This window comes from Oreochromis niloticus, linkage group LG19, assembly GCF_001858045.2.
Source record: "Oreochromis niloticus isolate F11D_XX linkage group LG19, O_niloticus_UMD_NMBU, whole genome shotgun sequence".
In the NCBI taxonomy this organism is placed as follows: domain Eukaryota; kingdom Metazoa; phylum Chordata; class Actinopteri; order Cichliformes; family Cichlidae; genus Oreochromis; species Oreochromis niloticus.
This window is the reverse complement of record NC_031983.2, coordinates 22,433,903-22,459,538: the sequence shown is the minus strand read 5'-3', so window position 1 is coordinate 22,459,538 and position 25,636 is coordinate 22,433,903. Positions and strand designations below refer to the sequence as shown.

The window sequence follows — 25,636 nt, the reverse complement described above, 5'->3', positions numbered from 1 at the left end:
GTTTTACACTTTGTACAGCCCGAGGACCCCATGTTTTCTTTTTTTTTTTTTTAAAGGATACACGGCACACCATGCTAAGACATATCACATTTTCAGCTTATAGCTCTTTGGGAATCAAATGCAGCAGTTTGCTGATTTCCGCCTGGTGACTTTCATGTTTATCAGCCTAGGAGTTTACATACTTTCTCCCTGCTGAAGACAATTAACAAGAGCTTATTCATGTGCTCTAATTCCCTTTTTTTGTCTTTGTTTTTTTGTGTGTGTGTCTATTTTTGTCCTAGATGGCCTGGCGCAGCAGGTAGGGGCGAACTCTATGTCTGAGTTGGTCTTTGCTCAAGCAGTCCAGAAATGGCTCAGATATGCTCCAGATCGTACGGGTGGCGCGCAGGACGCACATCATCCATCCCCATCCCGGAGTAAATAATAAAAAGTGACGTGAAACATAGAAATGTAAATAGGAAACTTTGTCTTTTAATAAAGTATTTTGCAAATGATACATGTCTATTGACCTTTTTTGTTTTTTTGTTTTTTTTTTCAATAAAAAGCAACTGTGCGAAAGAGGTGGAAAATCAATACCATAGCTCAACAGTGTTTCAATATCAGAATCTGACATTGTTTCAATGTCAACAGTGTTAGAAAATATAACGTAGAATCAATGTCAGGTTTCAACATTGATTCAACATCAAAACCTGACGTTGTTTCAACGTTAAAAATGGGTGCAAGAGTGATGTTGGGTCAACGTCACACTTCAACGTTGCTTCAATGACGTCGCCTGATATTGACTCAACATTGTTTCAATGTTTCCTTGCTATCTGGGACTCCTGTAGCTCTGTTTTTGGTCTCTGCCATCTCCAAAAATGAATTTGGTTGGTGCTAAATGCTTCACTGTGTCCAAAGGCAGCTCCCAGCTGTGTTAGTCAGGTGTTTGGTGCTGAGCAGGAACTTTAAGGTAGATTTTAGAGCTTTTTTGCCAGAAATAGACAAAAAGGAGAGTCTATTAGCTATACCCAAATATTTTCCGCAGATAGTCACACCACGCCCCCTCTGACTACCACTCAGCTCTTCTAACAGTGTGGCGATTGTCCATGAAGCATGCAACGTCATTATTTTCTGAAGAAACTGGCATCCTGTCTCTGAACGACGAGACTCTTCTGCCAGGCGAAAGCAGACTAACAGAGGGCTCACCGGCAGCTGTCGAGAAAGATTACAAAAGAAAGCACAACACAAGGCATCCCAGTCTCGGGCTGGTGGTGAAGTGGTAATCTGAGGGCAGGCTTATCGAGCTGCCTGCACAGCTTTCTTGTCAAAATAATTTCCTTTTCTTCTTACTACTGGCTGTCACTTATCTGCAGGAAGTAGACACCCTCGTTTAACCCATGCTTCCCCTCGTGCAAGTATTCAAGTTGCGATATTATATGCTTTGGAGCTGTTTCTGTTTTGCTAGGCGTACGCCTGCTGGGTGCATTAGGCTTAATGATTAATTACAGACTACAGGCACACACGGGGGTTTGCCTGTTTTATGAGCTAATTGTACTGTTTTACACACTGATGTCAATCTAAATTATGTGGACAGTTAAGAAACCTGAAAAGGTCACACGTCACACAAAACTCAAGTATCCTTGGGTTAGGAGGAGAACTGCACTTGTTTGTGAACTCTTTATCTGTATTTGTTCAGGGAAGGTTAACTGGCTCTCTGTTCCCTTTCCTTCCCTCATAGAGGGCCACTCGAGCCAAAGCCTTTGAGGACTTCCACTGGAGCAGGAATGGGTTTAATCACATGTATTGTACTGGCCTGGGAGGAGACACCATGTCAGTTTAAGTTACGTAAAAGTCTTGAAAATCTAATTTTCTCATTAGCCTCCTTGTGGAGTGTTATGCTCTTACACAAAAAATCTTTTTCTGACAGTTTTGGTCGTTTCTGTCGAGGGATTTCTATATTTTCAATTCAATTTTATTTATATAGCGCCAAATCACAGCGACAGTCGCCTCAAGATGCTTTATATTGCAAACTATACCCTACAATAATACATACAAAGAAAAAACACAAAAATCATATGACCCCCTATGAGCAAGCACTTTGGCGACAGTGGGAAGGAAAAACTACCTTTTAACAGGAAGAAACCTCCCAGCTCAGGGAGGGGCGGCCATCTGCTGCGACTGGTTGGGGTGAGAGAAGGAAGACGGGATAAAAGACATGCTGTGGAAGAGAGACAGAGATTAATAACAAGTGTGATTCAATGCAGAGAGGTTTATTAACACATGTTGATTTAGAAAGGTGACTGAAAAGGAAATATGCAATGCATCATGCATATTTTGTCTTTCTCATCTCCAAGTAAGGATTTAGCAGTATCTCCATATATATTTATTGGCAAACTCAGTCCAATTAAAACCAACTAAATTCAGTCTCAATGGCATAATCAGGCTCTTGAATGCTTGAAATATAAGATTTCTGTAGTTCTGACATTACAGGAAATAAACACTTTTTTCCTGGTTTAAATCTGCAAACTGCATTAGCCACTGTTCAAGGTGGCAACTTTCTAATTCATCACATCCATCTAATTGAGCTGCTAACCCATTTTAGATTTATTCAGATAAGTTAGCTACCTAAAAACTTGGCCTATTACAGGCATACTCATCCAAGGACACTGGTCCCGCTTTGTTTTAGAGGTACAGATTTTAAACCATGTTTTTGGGAGCTTGTTTTTCTTGTTTTTCTGACTCCTGAGCTTTTAGTTAAAATCAGCTCCCGCAAGCTGCTGCAAATCTGTATTCTAAAAGCACCAACCTTTTGTTTTGGACTGAGTCGTGCTGTTCTCTATCCTGTTCCTGCAGTATGTTTCTTTTGATCCCAGATGGTGTTTTGGCTCCTGATGTTTGACCACAAACCCAAACACATGTACAGCTCAATAGGATTATCATGGTTGTGCTGCAGTATCCCATACATGGCTCAGCTTTAACAGCAAGGACAGCTATTTAAGAATTCCCCTCCCGACATGACTGGAATACCTTGGGAACTTGCCAGAGACCAGACTGAGCCAAATGCACCAGCTCTTCACATGACCCGTGTGCCTCAGAAAGCAGGCCCGAGTGTCTTTGCACCACTAACTCTTCAGAAGATATTCTGGGATTCTGCTGAATGTTGACGTCAAGCAGTTGGACCGCACAGAAATTCCCCTTGTCTGCCCACCCAAACTGTGCGGCGTGGAGTGTGCCACCAGACTAATTATACATATTTCAGCGGTTAATTAGAATGGGTTAACCGATGCGTTTAATAAGCCATCATTTGCAGCACTGAGAGGACGAGCCTCTTTTGTCAGACGGCCAATTAGAGCTCATGTCGCTGCTCTCTGGGGTGGACTTCTATTAGTTTTGGCTGTATTTTAAAGCATAAAAATAGAAACCTTATTAGCCTCGCTAGCAGTATAGCTGTAGAGATCACAATGTTGGTCAGTTCATTAGTTTGAAATGGCTCAACAACTTGAAGTGTCCTGATTTTGGGGATTCTTATTTAGGAAAATAAAATAAAATACTGTCTCTTTCAAGTCTAAGATTTTTATATTTCAGGTTATAATAAAAGTCATCTCGTCCTTACCAGATGCTAAAATGATTTAACTCCAACTTCAGATGGACAACACTTTATACGACATGTTAGATCTGTTATTATTTAGCAAAGAAAAATTAAGTCAAAATTCTGCAGCAGAGTGTGAAAAGTACACCCCACAATGCAACAGCTGGTAAAACCACCTTCAGCAGACTTTGTCAGTCTCTCACATCACTCTGGAGGAATTTTGGCTTCTTTTCAATGTGATTCAGTTCATTGAGGTTCGCAGGCATCCGTATATACACAGCAGTTTTGAGGTCTCACCACAGCAGTTTAATCATGTTGAGGTCTGGACTTTGACTGGCCATTGCAGCACCTTCATTTTTTTCTTTACTGCTGTACTTGAGATCATTGTCGTGTTGCACGACCCAATTTCAGCCAAGCTATAGCTGACAGACATTTGACTCTAAAACTTTAACTCTCTCCTCTATAGCAGAGTTCATGGTTGATGACTTCGAGGTGCCCGGGTCATGTGACTGCAAAAAAGGCCAAATTATCACACCACCACTGCCGTGCTGACAGTTGGTTTGAGGTGTTTGTGCTAATATGCTATGTTTTTGGTTTTCACTAAACATGGTGATGTGCATTATGGACAGAAATCAGTCACATCTGTCTAAAACTTTGTTGCAGAGGTATTGTGGTTTCATCCCTTGCAGCTTTGCAAATCTAAGCAGTGCTGCCATGTTCTTTTTAGATAGATTACACTTCCTCTTGGTAATCCTGTCCAAACAAGCCATACTTGTTCAGTCTTTTTTTAACTGTGCTTTTGTGGAGTTTAGTATTTAACATGCTAACGTGGGCCTGGGGAGACTGAGATGTAGCTCTTGGATTGGATTTTTTTGTTTGTTTGTTGTTGTTTTTTGCAGTGGTTCAGAGTGTTGCACAGTCTATCCTTGGGGTGAAATTGGGACATTCACTCCTGAAAAGACTGGTAACCGTCTTGAATGTTTTCCACTTGTTTATATTCTTTTTCACTGTGGAATGGTGGACTTCAAGTTGTTTGGAAATACCTTGAGAACAACACATATCTGGATGCTCCAGACTAGAAAACGGCCAAAACATCTGTGTTTTATGGAGGAGCTCCCACTTGCTGAGGAAGTTTATTTGATTGACACAGCGAGGCTGTATTTATCTATTTTAAAACCTGCTAAGGACAAGATGATTTGTTTTATTATGTTGAGAAATGTGAAATCATAGAATTTAAAGAATGTCTACTTTCTTTTTTCCATGAATTTAATTTGATAGCAGCAGCATCCATTAATAACAAATGTCCTCTTTAATGCTCTTTTTTTCCCAGGTAGGATTTCTTTCACACTTTAGCTGATTTCATTGTCATTCTCAAAGTTTGAAAAGCTTGTTCATGTTACAAAAGGAGGACATCATAAAACTTGAAAGAGACTGAGAAGCTTGTTATGAGTAATCTCAACTTCCCTTCCGGGTCAAAATATACTTTTCCATCATTTTGGCTGCATTGTGTGTGCTGGTACTTGAACTGAAAGCAACCAGAGTTCCTTTTTTTGGTTCACGGTTCACGTCTTATCTGAGAGACTTCTTCAGATATAAAAACTCTCTGACTCCCACCGCCCACTGGAACAAAAACTTGGTTATCATGACCTCGCACTGCTGAGCAGAGAGCGTTTCCTCTTAGGCACGAGGGACAGAAAAGGGACACACAGCACATTAAGAGAGCACTTAAAATATGTGGTTATTAAACTTGGCCTTGGAAAAGATATTAACCGGGGAGAAACAGAACAGCAGGCGGAACAACACTGGCGTTCTTTATGAGGCAGGTTTGTCGGAAAAACTCAAAATTTTGTCCAAACATCACAATCGGCATGCTGCAGACCCAGCAACAGCCTCAGACAAACTCTGGTTCATCCCAAGGACAAAATACACAAACAAGCTAAACAATAAAACATATGCTGTGCAAGAGAGTTTGAGCCTTTACATAGAAACAGCTCCTCAAAGCAAGACTGAGCTTTAAATCTGCACCTAAAGGAGAAAGGACACTCTTTCGAGGAGGCCAATGTTCACATGACCGAGAAGACTGACAGTTTCCAAGAGGAGTAAAGGAGGCCACCAACATTTACTGTGGATGACCATCGCTGAAAAGAGGTGGTGCCCTAGGACACAGAATATCAGCCACCTATGATGCACTCATGAAATCTCTTTCCCCATCGTTCGCACATTGACTGCTCCTTAGCAAAGTGGAGCCAGTTATGCATTACTAGCAATGCAGCTTGATGGCTACTTTCAGCTCCTTTCTTTCCACAAAGGTAGCTTTTTACACCAGATGCCCTTCCAGACACAACCCTAAAGAGAATTTTCATCTCTGGGTGAAACTGAAGTAGATGCCTTTTTGATTGCTAAATGAACATGTTAGCCACTGCACCACTAAAGGCATGATCACTAACAATATGGTGTAACGCTTGTTTGTGCTTCAGCACACTCATGGATAGCAGCTGGTCTGTGTTGTGAGTAATATACAACAGTGGCTGTACAGACTTTGTAGAATTTTACTGCTGTTTATGTGCACTGCTGTCATCCTGGATTGTGGAGTCCGGGGTGGGGTAGCATTGCTCTGACTTTGGGAGTTGGAACTCCAACTCAAGTGTGAGGGGTTTCCAGAATTTCAGATTTCTAAATTCAAATTGAATGCCCCAAGATTTAGATCTTGGCTCATGTGATCCGAAATTTAGGAGTGGGGGAAGAAGTCCAGTTTCTTTGAATTTTAGCCCTGACTTTGAGAACCTACACAGACATGCTAAATATAAAGTATCAGCTTACTAACAACAAAGTTTGTAAGAAAGGCAATCTGCTGACCGTTAGCATATTGGATAGCATATAACTGTTAGCTTCAAGACCTGAAGATGCAAACGGTGTGGCTGCAGGCTCTGCATTCTTAATTAAATCATTAGTCTGCAAATGACTTATCAAACAGAGTTAGTTCACATAGATAATAACCACTGTATCACCTTTTAACCAGCTGTTTCTGGACGTATATTAAAAGTAAATGTAATGAATTGCTTTGCTCTTCAAATGGCTGTAGGCTAATTAGCTAATGGAATTGTGTATGAGTCCAGACTCTTTAGTAAAAGCTGCAGTCAGCTGCCTCTAGTTTTCTGCTATCTTTGAGCCACAGAGCTGCTGCTGCATGCCTCTTTCTGCTCCTTTGTAGGTGCAGAGCAGTGGCAGGCAGCTTCCTTTTGGCCGGGGACTGTGCAGGCAGTGAGCTGGCAGCCTGCTCTCTGACTGTGACATCACTTTTCCAAACACTTACCACTGGAAGTTTGTCCATATATGGAAGAGCTCCACTTTCTCCAGACTGTCAGGTCTATCCCGCTTTCCTGCACTGTGTAAGCCTCTGTGTGCCTCTGTGTGTGTGTGTGACAGAGAAAGATATAGCCGGTTTTACCTTACAAGGCAGACAGACTTGGCCATCTCTTCAAATGTTTGCAGGAGCTTTGTGGTGACTCACCTTTCTACTCACAGCTCTCATACTGTAGTACATGGATGGATTATGAGATTAGCAGGACTGGGGCTCAGACAAAAGGACCCCCCTTACCCACCTTGTCCAATAATCTATTATTTTTATAGCATGATGATTTAATTTTGTTATTTTTACATCTCATTGTTATCCAACCTTGCTCATACCAGGTTGGACTTAAGAATGGACTTCATTCTTTGTGGCATAGATTCACAAAGGTGCACAAAACATTCATTTTGGCCCATTAACATGATAGCATCACACAGTTGCTCCAGATTTGTCAGCTGCACATCCACGATGAGAAGTTTCTGTTCTGCCACTTCCCAAAGGTGATCTATTGGATTGAGATCTGGTGACTGTGGAGGCCATTTGAGTGCAGTGAACTCAGCTCTTAGTAGATCAGCAGTTTCTGAAAAACTCGGGCCAATAACCATACCAGATTCAAAGTCACTAAAATCAACTTTCTTTAACTTTAACCCTCAATTGTGGACGGCTGAGTGAACTGTGTCACAGACACTGATTTCTGAAGTGTTTCTGAGCCACAGAATTGTCTCTGTTTTTAACGAAGTCCCACCTAATTTCTACAGATGTTTTTATGGAAATATTTTAAGTTGGACCAGTTTTTCCTTTGTCCACACTCACTAATTTACAACACTTTTGCATGCAGTGTCAGACTGGTTTCATTCATCCACACTTTGCATCATTCTTTGCATTTGCCAAGTGTGATGTGTGAACAGGCATCAGTTTTGGCACTGATTTTATTATTTATGCATGATCTCTCTTGGACTGTGTTTCTTTTCATTTTTATGCTGATGACTGTACGATCTTATGACCTCCTCTTGGATGTCAAATATTTTCTCCAAACTTTAGTTAGAGTTGGTTCATGTCATTGGATCCCAACTTATGACTAAACAGATTGTACTAGGAGCTTCGTTCCTGCTGGATAATATCAAAACTGTTGGAAAGCATCTCAATAGTGACTGAAATTTTTAACACAACACCACCACATGAATGCAGCCCTCTTTGAAACCACTCCCTTATGTTTGCTTTACAGTCATAGAAATAATTCCAGTTTGCTTAAAATATAACTGTAGTAAATATTTTTAAAGATATCCTGCTTATGTGCAGGACGGGTGCAGGACGGGCGCAGGACGGGCAGCACGGTGGTTAGCACTGTTGCTGCACAGCAAGAAGGTCCTGAGTTCAATTTCGCGGGGGTCTTTCTGTGTGGAGTTTGCATCTTTTCCCCGTGTTTGCGTGGGTTTTCCCCGGGTACTCCGGCTTCCTCCCACAGTCCAAAGACATGCAGTTAGTGGGGATAGGTTAATTGATTAATCTAAATTGCCCATAGGTGTGAATCTGTGAGTGAATGTGAGTGTGAATGGTTGTCTGTGTCTCTATGTGTTAGCCCTGTGACAGACTGGCGACCCGTCCAGCGTGTACCCCGCCTCTCGCCCTATGACAGCTGGGATAGGCTCCGCGACCCTGGAAAGGAGAAGCGGAAGTGGATGGATGGATTTTTAAAGATATCCTGCTTATGTGTTACTGCCTGAACAATAATGAAAACATTTAAAGTAATACCAGTACATGATTTTTAAGGGGCTATTCTGCATAATGAGGGGACTACTTTACTTTTAATACCTATATAGCCTTTTAAATTCAAAGTGTGGCATGTGGTATAACTGCAATGGACTCTGTAAAACAACCTACCAAAATTTGACTGGTGCCCGGTCCACCAAAGCCACTGGACTGGAGTACTGTTAATTAAGCAAGTGGTTTTTCCATATTATGCTACTTTCTGCTTTTACTGCATTGCATTATTTTAAAGGTTTTGTTACTTAGTGTTTTTGCAGATTAATTGCCTTATTATAGATCAAGCTACAGAACAATAAATAAGTGATTAAAATCATCAACAGCTGTAACATTAAAGAGATACATGCATCAATGAATCAGTTATAATCCAATAATATCATTTTGAAAAGTGTTACTGGACATAAGTGCATTAAATATTGGGTACTTTGAATATATTTGGATTATACAACCTGTGCAATATTAAGCTACTGAAGTAGGATTATAGGTTTTACTTAAGTAAAAAGTTTAAATGCATTAAATTCCCCCTAGCAGAACAATTATCCAACATGCCTTCTTGTGAGGCTCCACTTTTCACATAAGAAGTCAGAAACAGGAAACATAATTTTAGTTCTGTTTTCAATATTTTCTGGGGAGCCCCCACCCCTGAAAACAACAACAACCCAGAAACGCCCCTGTTTTTAGGTTACTTTCCTCTACTTCACTTTGAATGCACGGCTTTTAATTTTACTTTTTGATTCTTTGACTTGCGGAAAGATAATTACCTCTAATTATTTAAATAAAACAACTGAAATAAAAAAAAAAACACTTTTGTGTTGTTTAGCATGTGCATCTTTAAGTCTTTTAAAACAACGCTCTACACTTTTTTATTCTGATTACAGGCCGACAGATATTTGGCTCGACCCAGGCAGTCAACCTTGGTTATAAAGCCTCACCACTGACAGCCCAAGCAGCCAGTCTGCTTCGGGGAGGCGGTTTCTGAGTCCCAGAGGCGTCCAATCGGATTCCTCGGTCTGCTATCGATTCCAATTTGTCTGAGGCAAAGTTTTTGCGTCCGTCGCTCCTCGATACTAGACCTGCCTACTGCCTGCTTACGGCTGAGTGCTCCTGCTGAGGGAAAAAAAATAGAGCACATAGAAGAAGAAAAGAGGCAGAGTTGGAGGGAGAGAGAGAAAAAGAGAGCGAGAGAGGGAAGCCGGGGGTGGACCGTTAATTTCATCCACACACCGTCTTGAATGCGTGGAGGAGAGTAGACTGAGCTGCTGTAAAAACATCACCTCGCCGAGGACCGGAGGACTTACGAGACAAGCAGAGAGCGTCTATATATAAAGCTTTATATATACATGTATAATATGGAAAACTATGATGGCGAAAATGACTATATGCAACAAGAAGATGACTGGGATCGGGATCTCCTCTTGGATCCTGCATGGGAGAAGCAGCAGAGAAAGGTAAGGGCTTTGACTTCCTTCTGTCTCCCGTGCGGAAGTGGGATTGTTGCCTGTGATAATAATTAGGCTCTAATAACACAGCTCATTAATATTATCGTCACACATCCGCTTGGATGTGCGCTTGGCGACTTTGGCTCCTGAGCGATCCGTTAGTGGAGCCAGCAGGACAACCAACGGCAGCCCCAAAAACCAGCTGGCAGTGGTTTGCTTTAATTATCAGGCTCATTATCGCGGCGAAAATCACCTGTGCGGCTTCTTTGGCTACTTTTAAATGCGGCTCCAAAACTTTTCTCGCCTACAGATCTCGAGGAGACTTGCACATATCCCACAGAGCTGTATGGACATATATAAACCGTGTGTAGGAACAGCACTTTACGTGCAGCAGGAGGGAAAGCGTATAAGGGGAGGAAATACAATTAGAAGGCGGACGGGACGGCTACCTTTTCAGCGCAACAGATGTCAGCCATGCGCTTGACTGCATATGGTGTGTGCCTGGCCCCTCCTGTCATCTGGCTTATGATGCGACGTGGATTAGGCCATGCTTAACAACCCGGGGATGGAGTGTATTTGTGTGAGAAGGGGGGTAAACTCACCATAAGTCACTCCGACTCCTCTTTATTTAGCGAAATGACCATTTTACGCGCGGATTCTGCATATTTTCTATCGCCACGAACAAAGGAGTACCTGTTTGTAGTTAGGAAGTTGTTTTCGGTGTTATTACCAGTGATAGAAAGTTAGACATTTGACTTCTGACACTACTTTTCTTCCCCTTTAAGCGATTATGAGCTCTGTAACCCGAACTGCACACAGTTTATATTTTCAATAAAGAGCTTTAAGAAGTCCGGATCTTCTACACGCGTCTCCCAGCTGCTGCTCGTTTTCCAAACGGAATATGAATGGTCTGTTTCGAGAATGGGTGCTACTTTTTCCCCTCCCTGCTCCCCATACTTGTCCTCTGCTTTGAAAAAGGGGGAAGAAAAACCCTGTGGAATCTGAGTAAGCGCTGTGGTTTGGTTTGGGCTGGGCTTGCATGGGAGCAAGCGTGCCCAAAAATGGTAATAATCGGCCCCTCTCGCTGCTGTTGGAAAACTTTTCCCCGAGTTTCTTTCTTGCTCTACGAAGCTCTGGGCTTCTGGTTTCCTGGATTATGTCATCGGCAGGCTGCTACCGGTCGAGAGCAGATAAAGGGGAAGTAAAGGAAAGGTATGCGGGACTGATGTCAGGTGTGAACAGTAGACAGAAGTGCTTCGGACATCAGTAGGTCATTGTCTCGTGCTGGCGTTCCTTTAGGGGCTTTTGGTATAGAAAGGTCATCATGCAACAAACGGGGAGGTTTCACCTGGCTGTTTTGTTCAGCCCATATCACAAACAAGTCAGAATTTGTGGTGAAACACTTGCCTGCGATGACCTGCACATTCTTGTGCCTGCATGGCCCTCATTGATCTAATCATCCTGCAGAGAGCAAGAATATTTATTCATGTTAACCTCCCCTTGTCTCACAGAGCACTGATGATGGGTTATGTTGAGGTCTGACCAGATACAATTACAGATTGAGAGGGATCACTGCAGCCCCCACCTTCCTTTGCAGGCCTCTGTCCTTTGCCCCAAGGAGGGCATAGATAACTGTCACACGCGTGCACACTTCTCCGTGTGCATGTATGCACACAGCACTGAAAAATTCCTCCCAGGCTTCAGCAATCAGCTCTACTGCTGATGTACAGATAACCAGGAAGCCTTTCATTCTTTCAGAGTCTCTCCCTCATAACTTTATTTATTCTGATCTTAGTGTTTAAGTGCTTAAACATCTAAGATGTTGGTCGCTGTATTTAAACATAGAATGAAGCAATAGTTGATTATTTGAAGGTTTTTGCTGTGGAATATAACTGGAGTTACCTAAACTCGCTGTTGTTTGGATACTGATACAGACCACCAAGATGTGATAATTAGTTGGATAAAAATTTACAACCAAATTCATTCTCTTTGGGTCCAAGTGGCCATATGTGTCCAAGCTGGGTGTCTCTTTACCGTTTAAGCGTCTTTTACACTTTTTAACAGTGCAAAAGTACAAAAAAAGAGCACATTACACAGGTGAGGGCTTTTTTCCAGGATATTTTGCAATTCACTGACACACACACACACACACACACACAAGCCTGGCGTGTCTGAGAGTGCTTAAAATATTTGGCGTCCGATACAAGTCTTAACCTGACTCCCACGCACAAAGATATCTTCTAATCTTGAAATCCTAATGTCTTTGCATACCCAGGGGTCTGCTGCCCTCTGCCAAAGGTTACATGAAGCTCACATATTGTCACCTTTATCACATGATACATTCCTTAGTGATCACTCTGAATGAACTTTATCATCATGCTCCTTTAATTTTTGGTTATTTTGCTTTTCTGTAGCTGGAAGGTGGAGTTCAGGTGTTAACTGCTCTAGCTAATTTGTCCAGGTTTGTCCTTATAAGGGTATGAGCTGCAGCACGTTCCACCAGCTCTGCCTGTAAACCTCCCGCCTCCTACTTCCCATCTCACACACCCCTAAACTCTGTGTTCCCAACCCACACCCACATTCCCCTGGCCAGACTCTACAAGCCAGGTCACAGATCAGAGCCTCTGATCTCACGATTTGTTCACCTTCGCCAATAAAGTGGAGACAGACGCAGAGCATACCTGTTCTCTGAGGCAAAGAGCAGAAAAGTGGTCTGTCTCTTTAATTTGTGGTGACTGCCGGCAGCAGAATCAGCGTGCTGATCAATAGATTTCTCTGAATTGTGATGTCAGAGAGTTCATGTGCTATGTGGCCAGGAAGGCTTTGCAGAGACTTGCCTGTCTGTGTGATGCATATGTGGGAAGTGTCCGTGAAGCGAATCAGTCACCACTGTGATCAATCAGCACTGGGCGTGGCTGTCACAGGCAGCAGACTTCCCAATTCGGCACCCTGACCGAATCCACGTACAGTCACTCAACCTCATCTTGAATAAGGAGCATGATTAAGTTGATTAATTAATTTGATAAGCAGTAATTTCAATAACTGAAGTAAAAATTTCAAAGCTTTTCCCATGTGACGATCTGCTGAGTGATTTCCTTCACCATACATGGATATTTTAGTTCTGTTAATAAGCAAGTCGATTGGCTGCTCGTGTCCTAAAAAACATCAAGTTTCATCACTCAGGAAACTGACTCAACACATGAATGACGGTGTGACGTTTTACTTCTAGTAAGAAAACCTGTAAGAGATGAGTGTTTTGTTCCACACTGGCAGCTGTTTGCTACATTGCATAATAGGATGTGTAATGTCAGCTCTGGCCACCTCTCAAAATGTTTCCTGTCATCAAATTCCTCTGTTCCCATAATGCACCTTTCCAAACCCTGTTTTTTTTTTTTCTTTTTTTAAACAAAAGGAGAAGAGTGTCAGATCGTTGGTGACAAAACAGTGGATGTCAAAAGAGTGAAAAAACCCTCCAGCCACCCACCCTCTCTGTCTCTGTCTCCCAGGCAGCTCTGCTCTCCACACTGATCAAGGCGTCATGTGCTGAAATGTTGCTCCTCTTCACTACATAAAACATGAGCAGGCTGAAGAGTGTGTCACATTTATTTTCCATTTTCAGTAAACTGCCCGCCTGTGTCATGTGATGTTTTCCTTGCTGCGGCCTGTCATTGAGCCCTGATGACCACTGCCACCAAGGACTGCACTCAATCATATGATTAAACTCACATGTGCTTATCATCGTTTGTGTACATAGTGCTTGAATGATATTTTGAGCCAGTAAAATGTAATTTTGTCAGTGACCTTATGAGACAAACAGGGTTTTAAGTCTTATAATAGCACTTAAATGAAACGCGCGATAGGAGATATGCAGAAAATATGAACAACAAAAGAGAAAATGCATTTTTTTAAACTTGCGAGGGTCAGTTTGTGAACATAAATTTACACATGTGAATTTAGTTTGTTTAAATATAATATAATCTAAAAATATGGATGATATTTGCACTATTGCCGGTCTACAAACACAGAAACACACACACACAGTCAATGGGAAGAGTTGTTGCTCAGCCAACTTTGATGTAAAACAGTCCCAGCATGTGCTTTGCAAAATGTGCAATAGTCAGAATTATAGTGTTAAAATATGTCCGCAGTCATGGTTTAACCTGAAAAATTCAGGTTATCTGCTTCCTCGGGGCGAGACAGGCTACAAAAAATAATACAAGCAAAGACTTTTTCTTGGTTTAACCTAAACAGTTTATGTTGATGTTCTTTATATCTTCCTAGGGGAAACATTTATTAATATGTATGTAAACATGGATTTAAATACAGAATATAAGGTAAAAACAGAGTTTTAAGCTCTAATGAGCTTGAAAGTCAGTATTTGGTATGGCGATCTTTATTCTTCACTCAGCCTGAACTCTCTTAGGAAAGTTTTCTTCCCTTGATGATTCTGATTACAAGCAGACTGGACGTGAGTGAAAAAGCAGCCAAAGACCTTCAGAAAGCCTGGAGAACTATTGCCAAGGTTAAGAAGACGAGATGTAACATGTTGCTGGGATGTGTTAGCCACTCTCCCGTTTCTGTGATGTATCTTTATATTTAGAGGACTTTTAAAAAAAAAACGATTGCGAGACCCGGTCGTTTCTCCGATGCGACCTTTATCTGATTCAGAGATGCTTCAGGGAAGTGAGCAGCCTTTTGTCTGTTTGTCAGCAGGAGGTGGTTCAGCATCCTTTTCTCAGTCACTTAGTCATCTGTCAGGGTGGCTGCAGCTCCCTGTGAAGCACTAAAAAGTCTCAAAATTCAATATGTGAGTGAAAGATATCTTATTAGAAGTCTCGGGAACTCCCAGGTGGATCCTACTGTTGTGGTTACTGCAGCCAGACTATAAATCCCAACAGGGGCTCCCAGGAGAAGCAGTCATGATACCCCGGTCACGGCTCTCAGGGCTGTCTCGTTTTCCGTATTGATGGGGTCACATGCTGACACCCAGACTGAGAGGGCGCGGGATCATCCACTCTCCTCATCATAGGAAGTTTTATGTGCGTGCTCCTAGCTCAGCTGGAGGGGTGTGCTTAGAGGAGATGTGCAAATTTTATATTCCAGATTTTAAAGAGCAGATGTTTTGTCTTGAATTGATATTTAGTGCTTTAATGACACAGACTTGTTTATAATTTTGACTGAAATAGATTTTTATTCGTCAAAGAAGCAATTACTGTCAACCTGTTGAATGCCATATGTGCGTTCCCATGAAAAACTGAACGTTTTCCACGTTTCTTCCAGTTTTCTCATTTGGGATTCAAACCAAAAACAAGATTTGCTGCCATGAAATCTTCCTGTAAACTGATCCGGCGTGAACACGATGTGGGTTTGATGGAGTCGGTTTCATAATTAGCTGAAACATCTTGTTATCTGCTGCTAATGGGAAGCTTTCAGTCTGGAGGAAACCCTCTCCTCTTTATGGCCTGAAGCTTTTGGCGGATGTACGGCGTGTCAGAAGACTGTGACCTGTGTCTAATGACTCTTACATAACCTCACTCTGTGTCTGGAGAAGGGGTTTTATTCTACCTGGGCTTTAGTTGGAGGACTGGTGTCACTGTTTGCCCAGGAAATGTCAAATTGAAGGAGCTGTTTTTACTTTAATTGCTTCTTATGTGATGTTCCCTTACTAAGTTCATAATTTTTGGAAGAACTACTGGATGCACTGGCACACAGTTAGACACTAATGGTTCTCAGATGTAACTCAATGAGTTTTCATGATTACCAGCTATGCTATGAAGTAGGTATTGTCTGTATCTTGTGAGTCTCTGTGTGTGTGTCTTCAGGGGAAAATGGAGACCTGAAGACACCTTCTTTCTTCAACCGCACAGGCTTTTTTGAGTTTATATTTACTGGATTTGTCAAGGAAATAACACTGCAACTGTGCAAGGTACAGGCATGAAACTTTGTTAGTTCAAAGTAAAGACTGCTGGAATCAGAGGGGCAAATGTCAGTTCCCACTTTATGTCAAGTTACTTTATGAAGTGCAGGAGTATTTTCTCAGCGATCTTTTTTCTGGCATGAGTGTGTTTTAGGTCCTTGCATTCCTTCCTAGTGTTTTTTTTTTCACCTGAATTTTTCCTTGGATACAGATTTTTCCTGATCAGATGCTGCTGGAAGAATTAGTTTTAACTTTAATATCTGAATAGCCATGTGCAGCACTGTGGATGTATGTCCTCTGTGTGTGTTACCATGCACTGAGAGCCAGCGATTGAGAAAGCTGTTTCCAGCTGTCTGAAGAGAGAAGGTCGGACCGCTGCACAACTTCTGGTCCGTTCTTGGCCTGTAAAAACATTTCCGTGCCGTTGGTGAAATTCTCATCGCTGAACAGTTTCTCCTTTATTTGCTTCAGGAAGGTGTATGCTAATCTATCCTCATCCAGCTGAACAGTACATCTTAGTTTGTAAGAATCCACTGTTTGAAAAGTCAAATGTGAGCAATTACCAGGCTCTTATCTGAGCAGTTCCCAAAGGCCCAGGCCCTGATGCAAATTCTTGACTTTTCTCTAGCTCCAAATTTAGAAACGTTGTATACAGAAGTCAACCCCAAGCCCTCGGTCATTAAAACAGTTTCAAGACCCATTGTGCACTGAATTTTAATTACTTAGTTTCACGGGTTTGGATACGTTTGACTGCTTTGCTTCATTTGAAGTTTCATGAATGAAAATTAATCCTGCATAGACTGCAGTTTGTTGTTATGTGTATGGCATTGTAGCCTCTTTGAGACCCCAGACTTGGAGTCTTTTTAGAATCCGCATTAACTCTGAGCTCTGGGGTCAAGGTGCATTTCCTGTGGAGACGACACTGCCGAGCCAAATAAAAAAAAAAAAAAAAAAATCTGCTCAATACCCAATATGCAAGAATGTGTGGATCCACTGCACACTTACGGTCACATGTTTTCAATAGCAGAGGGGCGTTTATAGGTGATCTGTCTGCATGTTTCCAAGAATTTTTTTCATGCACCACATGGGAAGGATGTAGTCGAGTCTTTCTTCCGCTAATGCTATTAATCACACCACATGCATTCTCAAGTGCATGTGCTGACTGCTTTGAAGCCAGGAGGGGGTTTGTACTGTACTCAGAGGGTCTGTGCACATGCTAGTGTATTAGCTTTAAGCCTCCTCATGGGAGCAGCTGTAGTGTGTTTCCTATACATAAAAAAAGGGGGGGGGGGAAAGCTTTGAGTAAACAGACACCATGGTAAAAACAGGCGCAGGCACACCTTTCCATTCATTCATCAGGTGCTTTAGCTTAGCATAAACACTGGAAACTGGGGCGATGGCTAACCTACAGCGATTAATAAAAGAGAAGATTTGTTTCTATACCTCAGTTTTTGTAGGAGAAAAAAAGATGGTAACGTTCAGTCACTTGGGACCAGAGACTGGTCAGTGACTACCTACTAACCACCAGTTATGAGGGGAAAAATTAGTATTCCCCAATTGGTTGCAAATGGTTGCCGACAGTCGCTGTGGAAAGCTTCATTCATCCAGTCCTAGAGCAATTGCAAAAAGGTGTCAATGTGAAAGATTTTGCCCAGCGATGTCCAGTAAACTGCTTGACAACTGGTTGGGAAATACACGTTTTTCCTGAGAGAAACATGGTTGCCAAGCGATCTGTGGGCTTGTGTGAGCGATCCTTAAATGAGTGAGTTTTAAAGGTAGTGGTAGGTGCACTTTTGTTAGATGTCAACTGCTTGATCTTCTTTAGTCTTATTGCTAAGCTAAGCTAACCAAGCTACTTTTTTGTAATTTTTTTTTTTTTTTTTTACATTTAATAGACCGACATGTAAGGCATATAACCCTCCTCATTACATCTACACAAGATAGCAGGTAACCTTGTTTTCCAGAATTTGCTTTTGAGTTCTTCCTTTAACATTGAAAGAAATGGTGAAACAGGACTCGTAGCACTTAAAGACCAGCTGCAAAGTTTCCAGACTGAGGGGGAAAAAACAGGAAGGACATTCCTAATTAGCAAACTAGCTAAGAACATGGTCAAATTAAACAAATGGATTTCCAGGAAGCAGTTTGCCACCCTTTTTACAGAAAATAATCCTACACCCAGAAAATGGAGGCCTAGTAACTATAATATAATTCCTGAATTCCAGAGTCTGATCTTACTCTTACACTTCCTATTCCAGATACTCTTTTTTTTCTTTATCGAAAATCTGCTGATAACTTCCCACATGATGTAAGATTGTTTCTCACATGGCTTAACTGATTTTGGATGCTCACTGACGAAGTGGATGTGAAAAACTCATCAGATATGGGGTTAAAAACAATCACTACAAACATCATTCCATAACATCAGCTTGAAACATCTTTTCCATCATATTATATTTTCTTTTTCCTTCCTTTCATCCGTTTCTCTCCCTTGCTTCCCGTTATTTAAGACCTTTCTCTCCACTATCTATCCCCCTTTGTGCGGCTGAGTGGGTGGCAATGGATTTAGGGAAAACTTGTTTTGTTTTTTTCCTCCGTGCTAGTTTTAGTCTGGGCATGTTGAAATCTCCCTCCAGCTTTATCAGGAAGCCACTGCGCACAGGGTGGTGCATCGCTGTTTGCACTGTGTGTAGTAAATGGGCAATTGGAGCATTTGAACAATACAGACGGGATGTTTCTTAGTGTTTTATTTACACTGTGGGCAATTAAGTCTAATTCAGAGGGAGTCACATTCACTGCAGTGACTAAGCCTTCCTAGGTGGCCAGAAGGAGATGAGAGGAAGTAAATATGAAGATGAAAACGATCCTGTGAGTGATAATAAGTGAGTTCTCAGGGTGGGGAGTGTCACTGGGAAAATTGAGACCGGGGGCTATTTGTTCTGTTGTACTCCTACACTCTTCTAAAGTGGGACAAGTATTGAACGTCTGAATTTCAATCAGTGGCTGCTATTGATCGTCTGCTCCACCGGCACTCATGGTCAGTTAGAGCGGACTCCCTGCAGGCACGTCACATTGTGGTCTGATGACTCTGAGCTGTTTGTGATACGCGTTTAAATTCCACAGTAGCAGCGAGGGCTGAGCGACACCTCGGCTCCCTGCCCTGCTCTCTTTTGTCAGTTTCCCGCAGGATTAGCCTGCACCCTCCTGACGTCACTTCATTTATGACGGTAAGCAGCAGCAGCAGCAGCTTCTGTGAAGTGCTCGCAGCAGATCTCATTACAAGTTGTAACAGACACCTCCCCTTGATGGCCCCACCCTGGCAACCCAAAGCAGGAGGAAAGCCGGCCTGCTGCTTGTTGGTGTGTAGTGGAGAGCCCTCGGCAGAGCGGTGGGGCAGCAGAGTGGTTTAAGCTGCGTGAAGTGCTGGCAGGTGCTGGTGCTGGTGGATGGACTTTAGGAGGGAGGGTGGTACAGCCGTCACAGTGGCTAACTGTGGAGTTGAGTTGTAGTTTTGGCAGATGTGTGCGCGTGTGTCCTCCTAAACGCCCATAAAAGTCTGCCCACACTTTGTTTTTCTCAGTTTTTTTTTAAGGATAATCTCTATGACTAAAAACTAATACAGCTCAGAACAGCCAGAGGAGAAACATATATCACATATCACTTTATCCACTGGTGTTGGGGGGGTTGGATGGTTTTATTTGTTTGAAGTTGTCTGTCCTTTCTGTTGATGAAAAATTGTGGTTCAGCTGTGTCGCCCTGAGCACAGAGTTTCTCTCAGGAGCAAAACAAAAAAGGAATAAAAAACTTAAATTGGGTAAAATGGGGTACATTCATCCTTTCTAATAAGTCAAGTTATCCATGTATTGGGGCGTTTGATGGCTTTGATTTATGAACCAAACACTGATCCAGCTGAATGTCATCTCAGCCGAGCATTTACTAGATGACACTCCAAAAGAAGTGTCTCATTACTTTCATTAAAGTGTTTCATGTGAGGCCGGTGTGCCTCCATCATAGCTCTCTGCACTTTCTGCAGGACATTTATCTCAGCTTGACGCATCGGTCTAATCTAGGTTTGTGTAGCCATTTTTGGTCATTCTTATAGATGTGGGAATATGAGCCCACATTAACATTTTTTTAGTCCACCTACCATGTAACTTTTTGCTATTTGCTGTTTCTTTAAATGAGCAATGAGCAAATCATCTAGGCAGTCATTTCAGAAGTCTTAAAAAGGGTTTCATATATTTTCATACAGGATTATGAGTACAATTACAAATGTAATTGCTGCCACAGCAAATATGTGTTGCACATATTCAGATGGAAGCGTTTGATTGGAGCTTTTCTGTCACGTTTATTTTGGAAAAACTGACATCTAAGCTAAACTCGGATTGTCTTTGGGGCCAGCAGCAGGTTTGCACCACTTTAAAGGGCTGTTTTATCTTATAGCAAGTCAGCGGCCCCTGGAGCTGAGCTGCATAGGTCAGGGAAGCTGTAACCAAGGTTTGGATGCATGTATTACTTGGACCCTTGGCGGTGCTCGTTTCTGTATAAGCAAATTTTCAGTTCAGGTTTTTTTTTCTGAACTGAGAGTGTTACCACTTCTCTGTTTGACTCACAGGTGGAACTGATGAACACGAAGTTTATTTTTTTGTATGTCTGACTATCAATAGCACCAGACTGCACTGTTTTTATGGCTCAGTGCTGAAACTCAACCGAATTATACACAATAAATTGATGTGTGCATGCAGCAGCCTAAGTGGTTTTCTTTCTTTTTCTTCCCGTGTGATGCCATATTTAATGCTACATTAATATAAGAAATTGGACGAACAGGTCTCAGCATTTTTCCCTTTTTGACGTGGAGAGCTTCACAGATAACATTTTTAGCCACAGAAAAACAAGCAAAGAACCTATTAAAGGCTTGAAACACCCTCATATGACCCACGTCACGTAGCCGTCCCTCGAGACTCTCCCATTAACATTAAAACGCTGAACAAATCAGGATTTTTGAGAACTACTTTGGAAACAGATCATCAACAAACACCAATGTGTTCCTGTGTGAACACATTTCCATTGTGCTGTCTGTCACAGTGAAACAATTACAAAGGTAGAAAGAGGAAGAGAAAAACGACAGATATGAGTTTTTTTGGGACATGTGAAAGACACACTGATTCTTTGCTCTGGCTACCTGCAGAATTAAATATGTTAATTAAAGTAATTACAAAGTGTGAAAGCGTATTTTGTCTTTGAACTTGGAGAGAAATGTCAGTTTTCCTGGAAGCTTCTAGTTTGGTGCACAGAAAATTACTGCAGAAGTGCACTGGCCTTAACAGGTCATGTACAGTACAGCTGATGTGTAGATGAGTTGAAAGTGTCTTTTGTTTGAGTGCAGTGTAGCTCCTCCCCAGCTCAGCATTTCTCTGAGTCAGGTGATGGTCAGCAGTGGAAAAACGCTGCTTCGGCACAAAGCAGCACCACGACTGGCTACCTACCATCACACGACGGCTGCTGGCAAACCGAGCTCGAGCTGACTCACGATTACTGTGTTTTGCCTCTGAACCCGGCCACTGTGCTTCATCGTATCTGTTTACATTGCCGTCCAACTGTTGTCAGAGACAGCTCAGGCATGACTCAGGACTTGAAGCTGTGATAATAAGTTCTCTCTACAGTGCCAGCATCTTCATAAATTTGTATTTTTCTTAAACAAAATTGTATTGACACTAAAACTGCAAACAAACAATATAATTTAATTGAAGCAAGCATATAAAAAAAACATGTGTATGCACATGTTGTAAACTCAGCCTCCTGCAAAAACACAGACCTTAATGTTTGTTTAAGTACCAGGAACATAAGCTGTACTTTCATTTTGGACACATACGCTGCAGTGAAATGGGATCCGTCACAGAGTGGCCTTTGTGCGGTGGGAGACTCCTGCTTTGAGCCAGCGAAGCAGGGAGATACATGTTCACGCTGGGCTTTTCAATGACTTGCTGCTCAGCAAGGCCTCTTTGATGCCCAGAGTCTATTTGAATAGCATCTGCACATAGATTTGCATCCAATTTGTGTGCTGTGAGATCATCAGAAGTGCTGCGTCTTCTTATCAGCTTGCGTCATACTCAGTTAGACATTTGTCTGGACATAAACCTGCTTGTTCTTAGTCTCATCAAATATGTAAAATTCAGGAAGTAGATAGAAGCTATTTTGCTGTTTTATGGATGTCTTCAAAGTTTGCACTTTGTACATTTGAGGAAGAAGAAATAAAACTACATATTGTAAGATGTTTTTAGTTATTTATTTCCAGTGCTGGAAATCTGTGAAAATTTTGCATTCAAAAGCTGCAAAAGGGTCAGGGGTTGGATGGTGATGCATCTTTCAGGAGAAGTGGTGCTCAAAGTCCGAAAATTTCAAACAAATATTGCTGAGTGCAGCTTCAAGTCAAGTCAGTTTCATATAGTGCAGGGGTGTCGAACTCCAGGCCTCGAGGGCCGGTGTCCTGCAGGTTTTAGATAACACCCTGGGTCAACACACCTGAATCAAATGATTAGTTCATTAACAGGCTTCTGGAGAACCTCAAGACATGTTGGGGAGGTCATTTAGCCATTTAAATCAGCTGTGTTGGATCAAGGACACATCTAAAGCCTGCAGGACACCGGCCCTCGAGGCCTGGAGTTTGACACCTGTGATATAGTGTATTTTAGCCAACCCGAAGTGCTTAACAGGCTCTGGCTCTCTTCCACAGCATGTCTTTTATCCTGTCTCCCTTCTCTCACCCCAACCAGTCGTAGCAGATGGCCTCCCCTCCCTGAGCCTGGTTCTGCCGGAGGTTTCTTTCTGTTAAAAGGGAGTTTTTCCTTCCCACTGTTGCCAAAACACTTGCTCATCGGGGGTCATATGATTGTTGGGTTTTTCTCTGTATGTATTATTGTAGGGTCTACCTTACAATATAAAGCATCTTGAGGCGCTTTACTGTTGTTGTGATTTGGTGCTGTATAAATAAAATTGAATTGAATTGAACAGGTACCCTCATTCGCAATCCAGGTCTCCAAGAACCCACAACACCAAACATGCATACACAGACAATATAGTAAAGATAATAACTTGAAAATGAGTCAGAATGTAAGAATAAAAACATTTAATTCCAACTGTGGTAAAAAAACGCACAGCTTGATGACACCATCAACATCGCGGTATAGTCAAAATCTCTACCGTTGGCCAAATTTATATCGTTTCTACCGTATACCGTTTATACCGCCCACCCCTACCTCAGAGGTGACTAGAAGCAACTGAAACTAGGTACACCTGATTTCAACAATTGTTGAACAGGTTTTTTATGAGGGAAGGCCGCCCAGAGGCAATAGGGCTGATTGTCTTAAGTGAGGAGAGGGCAGAAACTGTTGGATTATTTAGGAACTCTTTTCTTTCTGTCATAATATATCTGGCTAAACATTAGCTTAACTGAGGTTGAGTGCCATTTGATTTACCTCCCAACATGGCGTCACGAATAGATGCTTCCTTCTGTGCAGTGATGTGGTTGACAGTTGTAATTAGGGATGTCACCAGAGCCTCTACTTATGGTAACTTTCCATATCAAAATTCTGAAAGTGCTGTGGGACTTTTTTCAGTCCTATAGGTAGCGAGTAGGGTTGTCAGAGAAATTGATACTTGGACACTAATTGATAGTAAAGATTAAAATTGGAGTTGCAGCAGGATTGACAGCACTGTTGCAGACTGGCAGCACAAACATGAACATGAGCACCAAAAACTCTGTGAAGTATCTTAAAGCTGACCTCACGTTTTTTATGGAGAATTTTGAGACCTCACTAAAGCTCTTGTTTCAACAACAAGTGTTGTCAGTCCTTTGTGTCTGTGATTTTACAAGATGGCGCTAAATTAACAGGATAACACAATTATTTGTGTCTAAGAAGTGTTATGTTTCTCTTAAAGTCCCAGTTTGAAGCTGAGAAAAGTTTGCCAGCAACTACACAGAAACAGTGTCAACCTACCTTAACAAGTATTTCATCAGCAATGAAAATATGGTGCCAGAAGCACAGAAAATAAACAGAACTGTAGCTGCGAGAGCCAGTGTAGTTCCAGTCATTGCTAACCCAAATCTGCCTCTTAATTTCCTCAGTTTCTGCCCATGGTATTGAAAACGGCGTCTATTCCTGGGTATCGTATGGAGTTTTGAAGTTCGAGCATCGTGACAAATCCCGGTGTAATTTGGTAGAAATAAGAGTTTGGGAAAGAACTGAGCTGATTTCTGTGGAAGCTTATTTCCTACGCTGAAAGAAAATCTTTTTTTTGTCATTCGTAAGTCAAAATTTCAGGTTACTAACTCAACCATCTGAGATAGTAAGTCGAAATGTGGCTTAGATTGGGGGAAAAACATTTAAGTGGCTAAAAGTCTTTCGTAGATTTCTGGAATGTGACCTTGCTGGTAAGTTTTTGGTCCTTTGGACACTACAGAGGGAGTGCCACTGAGTTCCATTATATATATGAAAAATTAGCTGATATCTCAAATACTGGGTAACTCCCACCAAAAAACAATCAAGGTGCATTAATAGAAAAACATGTTCTTTAATTTTGGAGCCACGGTGGTGGAATGGTTAGCACCATAACCTCACATCAACAAAGTCCTGAGTTTGAACCTACCAGCTCGCTGAGGCCTTTCTGTCTGTCTGGCTATCCCCCCACAGTTCAGCGACATGCATGGGGTTTGGTTAACTGGTCATTCTAAACTAGCTGTAGGTGTGAATGTGAGCGTGCATGGTGGTTTGTGTCTCTTGATAAACTGGCGATGTGACCATGGTGTACCTCGCCTTTTGCCCTGTGACAGCTGGTATAGGTTTCAGCTCAACCATGACCCTGAACCGCATAAGCAGAAGAAAATGGATGGATGTTCATTTAATTCATTTTGTGAGGATATACTTTTAACTGACTAAATGTTCTGGTGAAAATCTTTGAGTCAACAAGGTAAGTGTATCTGCCGGTTAAACTGTCTGCATCTAAAACATATTTGTATTAAATAACATCACTGTTGCATCCTTTAGAAATGTAAATCTGATGGGAAATTGATGCAGCATCTGTGTTATTATGACCTGAGCGAGATAACCTGGACTTTGGGAGTCCAACAGATCATCCCTAAAACGTTGCTGACATCCAGGGAGGAAACCACGCTCTGAACACAGATGCTTTTGTGGTCATAAACTTGTGTTGCGTGGGGAGAGTGTGTGTGTGGACTCTGTTTTTTAAGAGCCTCTGAGCAGCCAAGCTGTTTGTTTGCGGGTCTCCAGGCTTTTTTGGTTGTCATAGCAACCGCCCAGTGTCGGGCACTCTGCGGCATTTTCACAGCCGAGCCGGTCTTTGTTAAATGAACACGCCGGAGGAAGAGCTATCGCCACGCTTTGACTTTCTATTGTGACACACACACACACATGAATATGCAGCAGGGCAGGTCTGGGCCACGAGAGAGTAAATATCAGTCGACCGGTCACAATGGCTGCTATTCTTTGTCGGTCTGCGCTTTTTGGCTCGTCCACAGCTCGGTCAGCACGCGCGGGAACAGTGAGGAGCGTGTACATGCATGTGTGCAAAGTGCCTCTGCCTGC

At 42.1% G+C, this 25,636-nt stretch overlaps 1 protein-coding gene across 5 annotated transcripts in view; it reads left to right on the top strand.

The window, feature by feature from the left end:
• The first annotated feature begins 9,662 nt into the window (after nucleotides 1-9,662).
• Nucleotides 9,663-25,636, top strand: part of actn1 (actinin, alpha 1) — a 57,257-nt gene continuing 41,283 nt past the window's right edge. The window contains exon 1 of one of the 5 annotated variants that reach the window (XM_025901239.1): nucleotides 9,663-10,129. In XM_025901239.1, the coding sequence (XP_025757024.1) occupies nucleotides 10,022-10,129 (108 nt within the window). In that variant the 5' untranslated portion in view covers nucleotides 9,663-10,021. The remainder of the gene's footprint in view (nucleotides 10,130-25,636) is intronic. The other 4 variants (XM_005477477.4, XM_003445460.5, XM_003445458.5 and 1 more) reach the window with 4 other exon arrangements.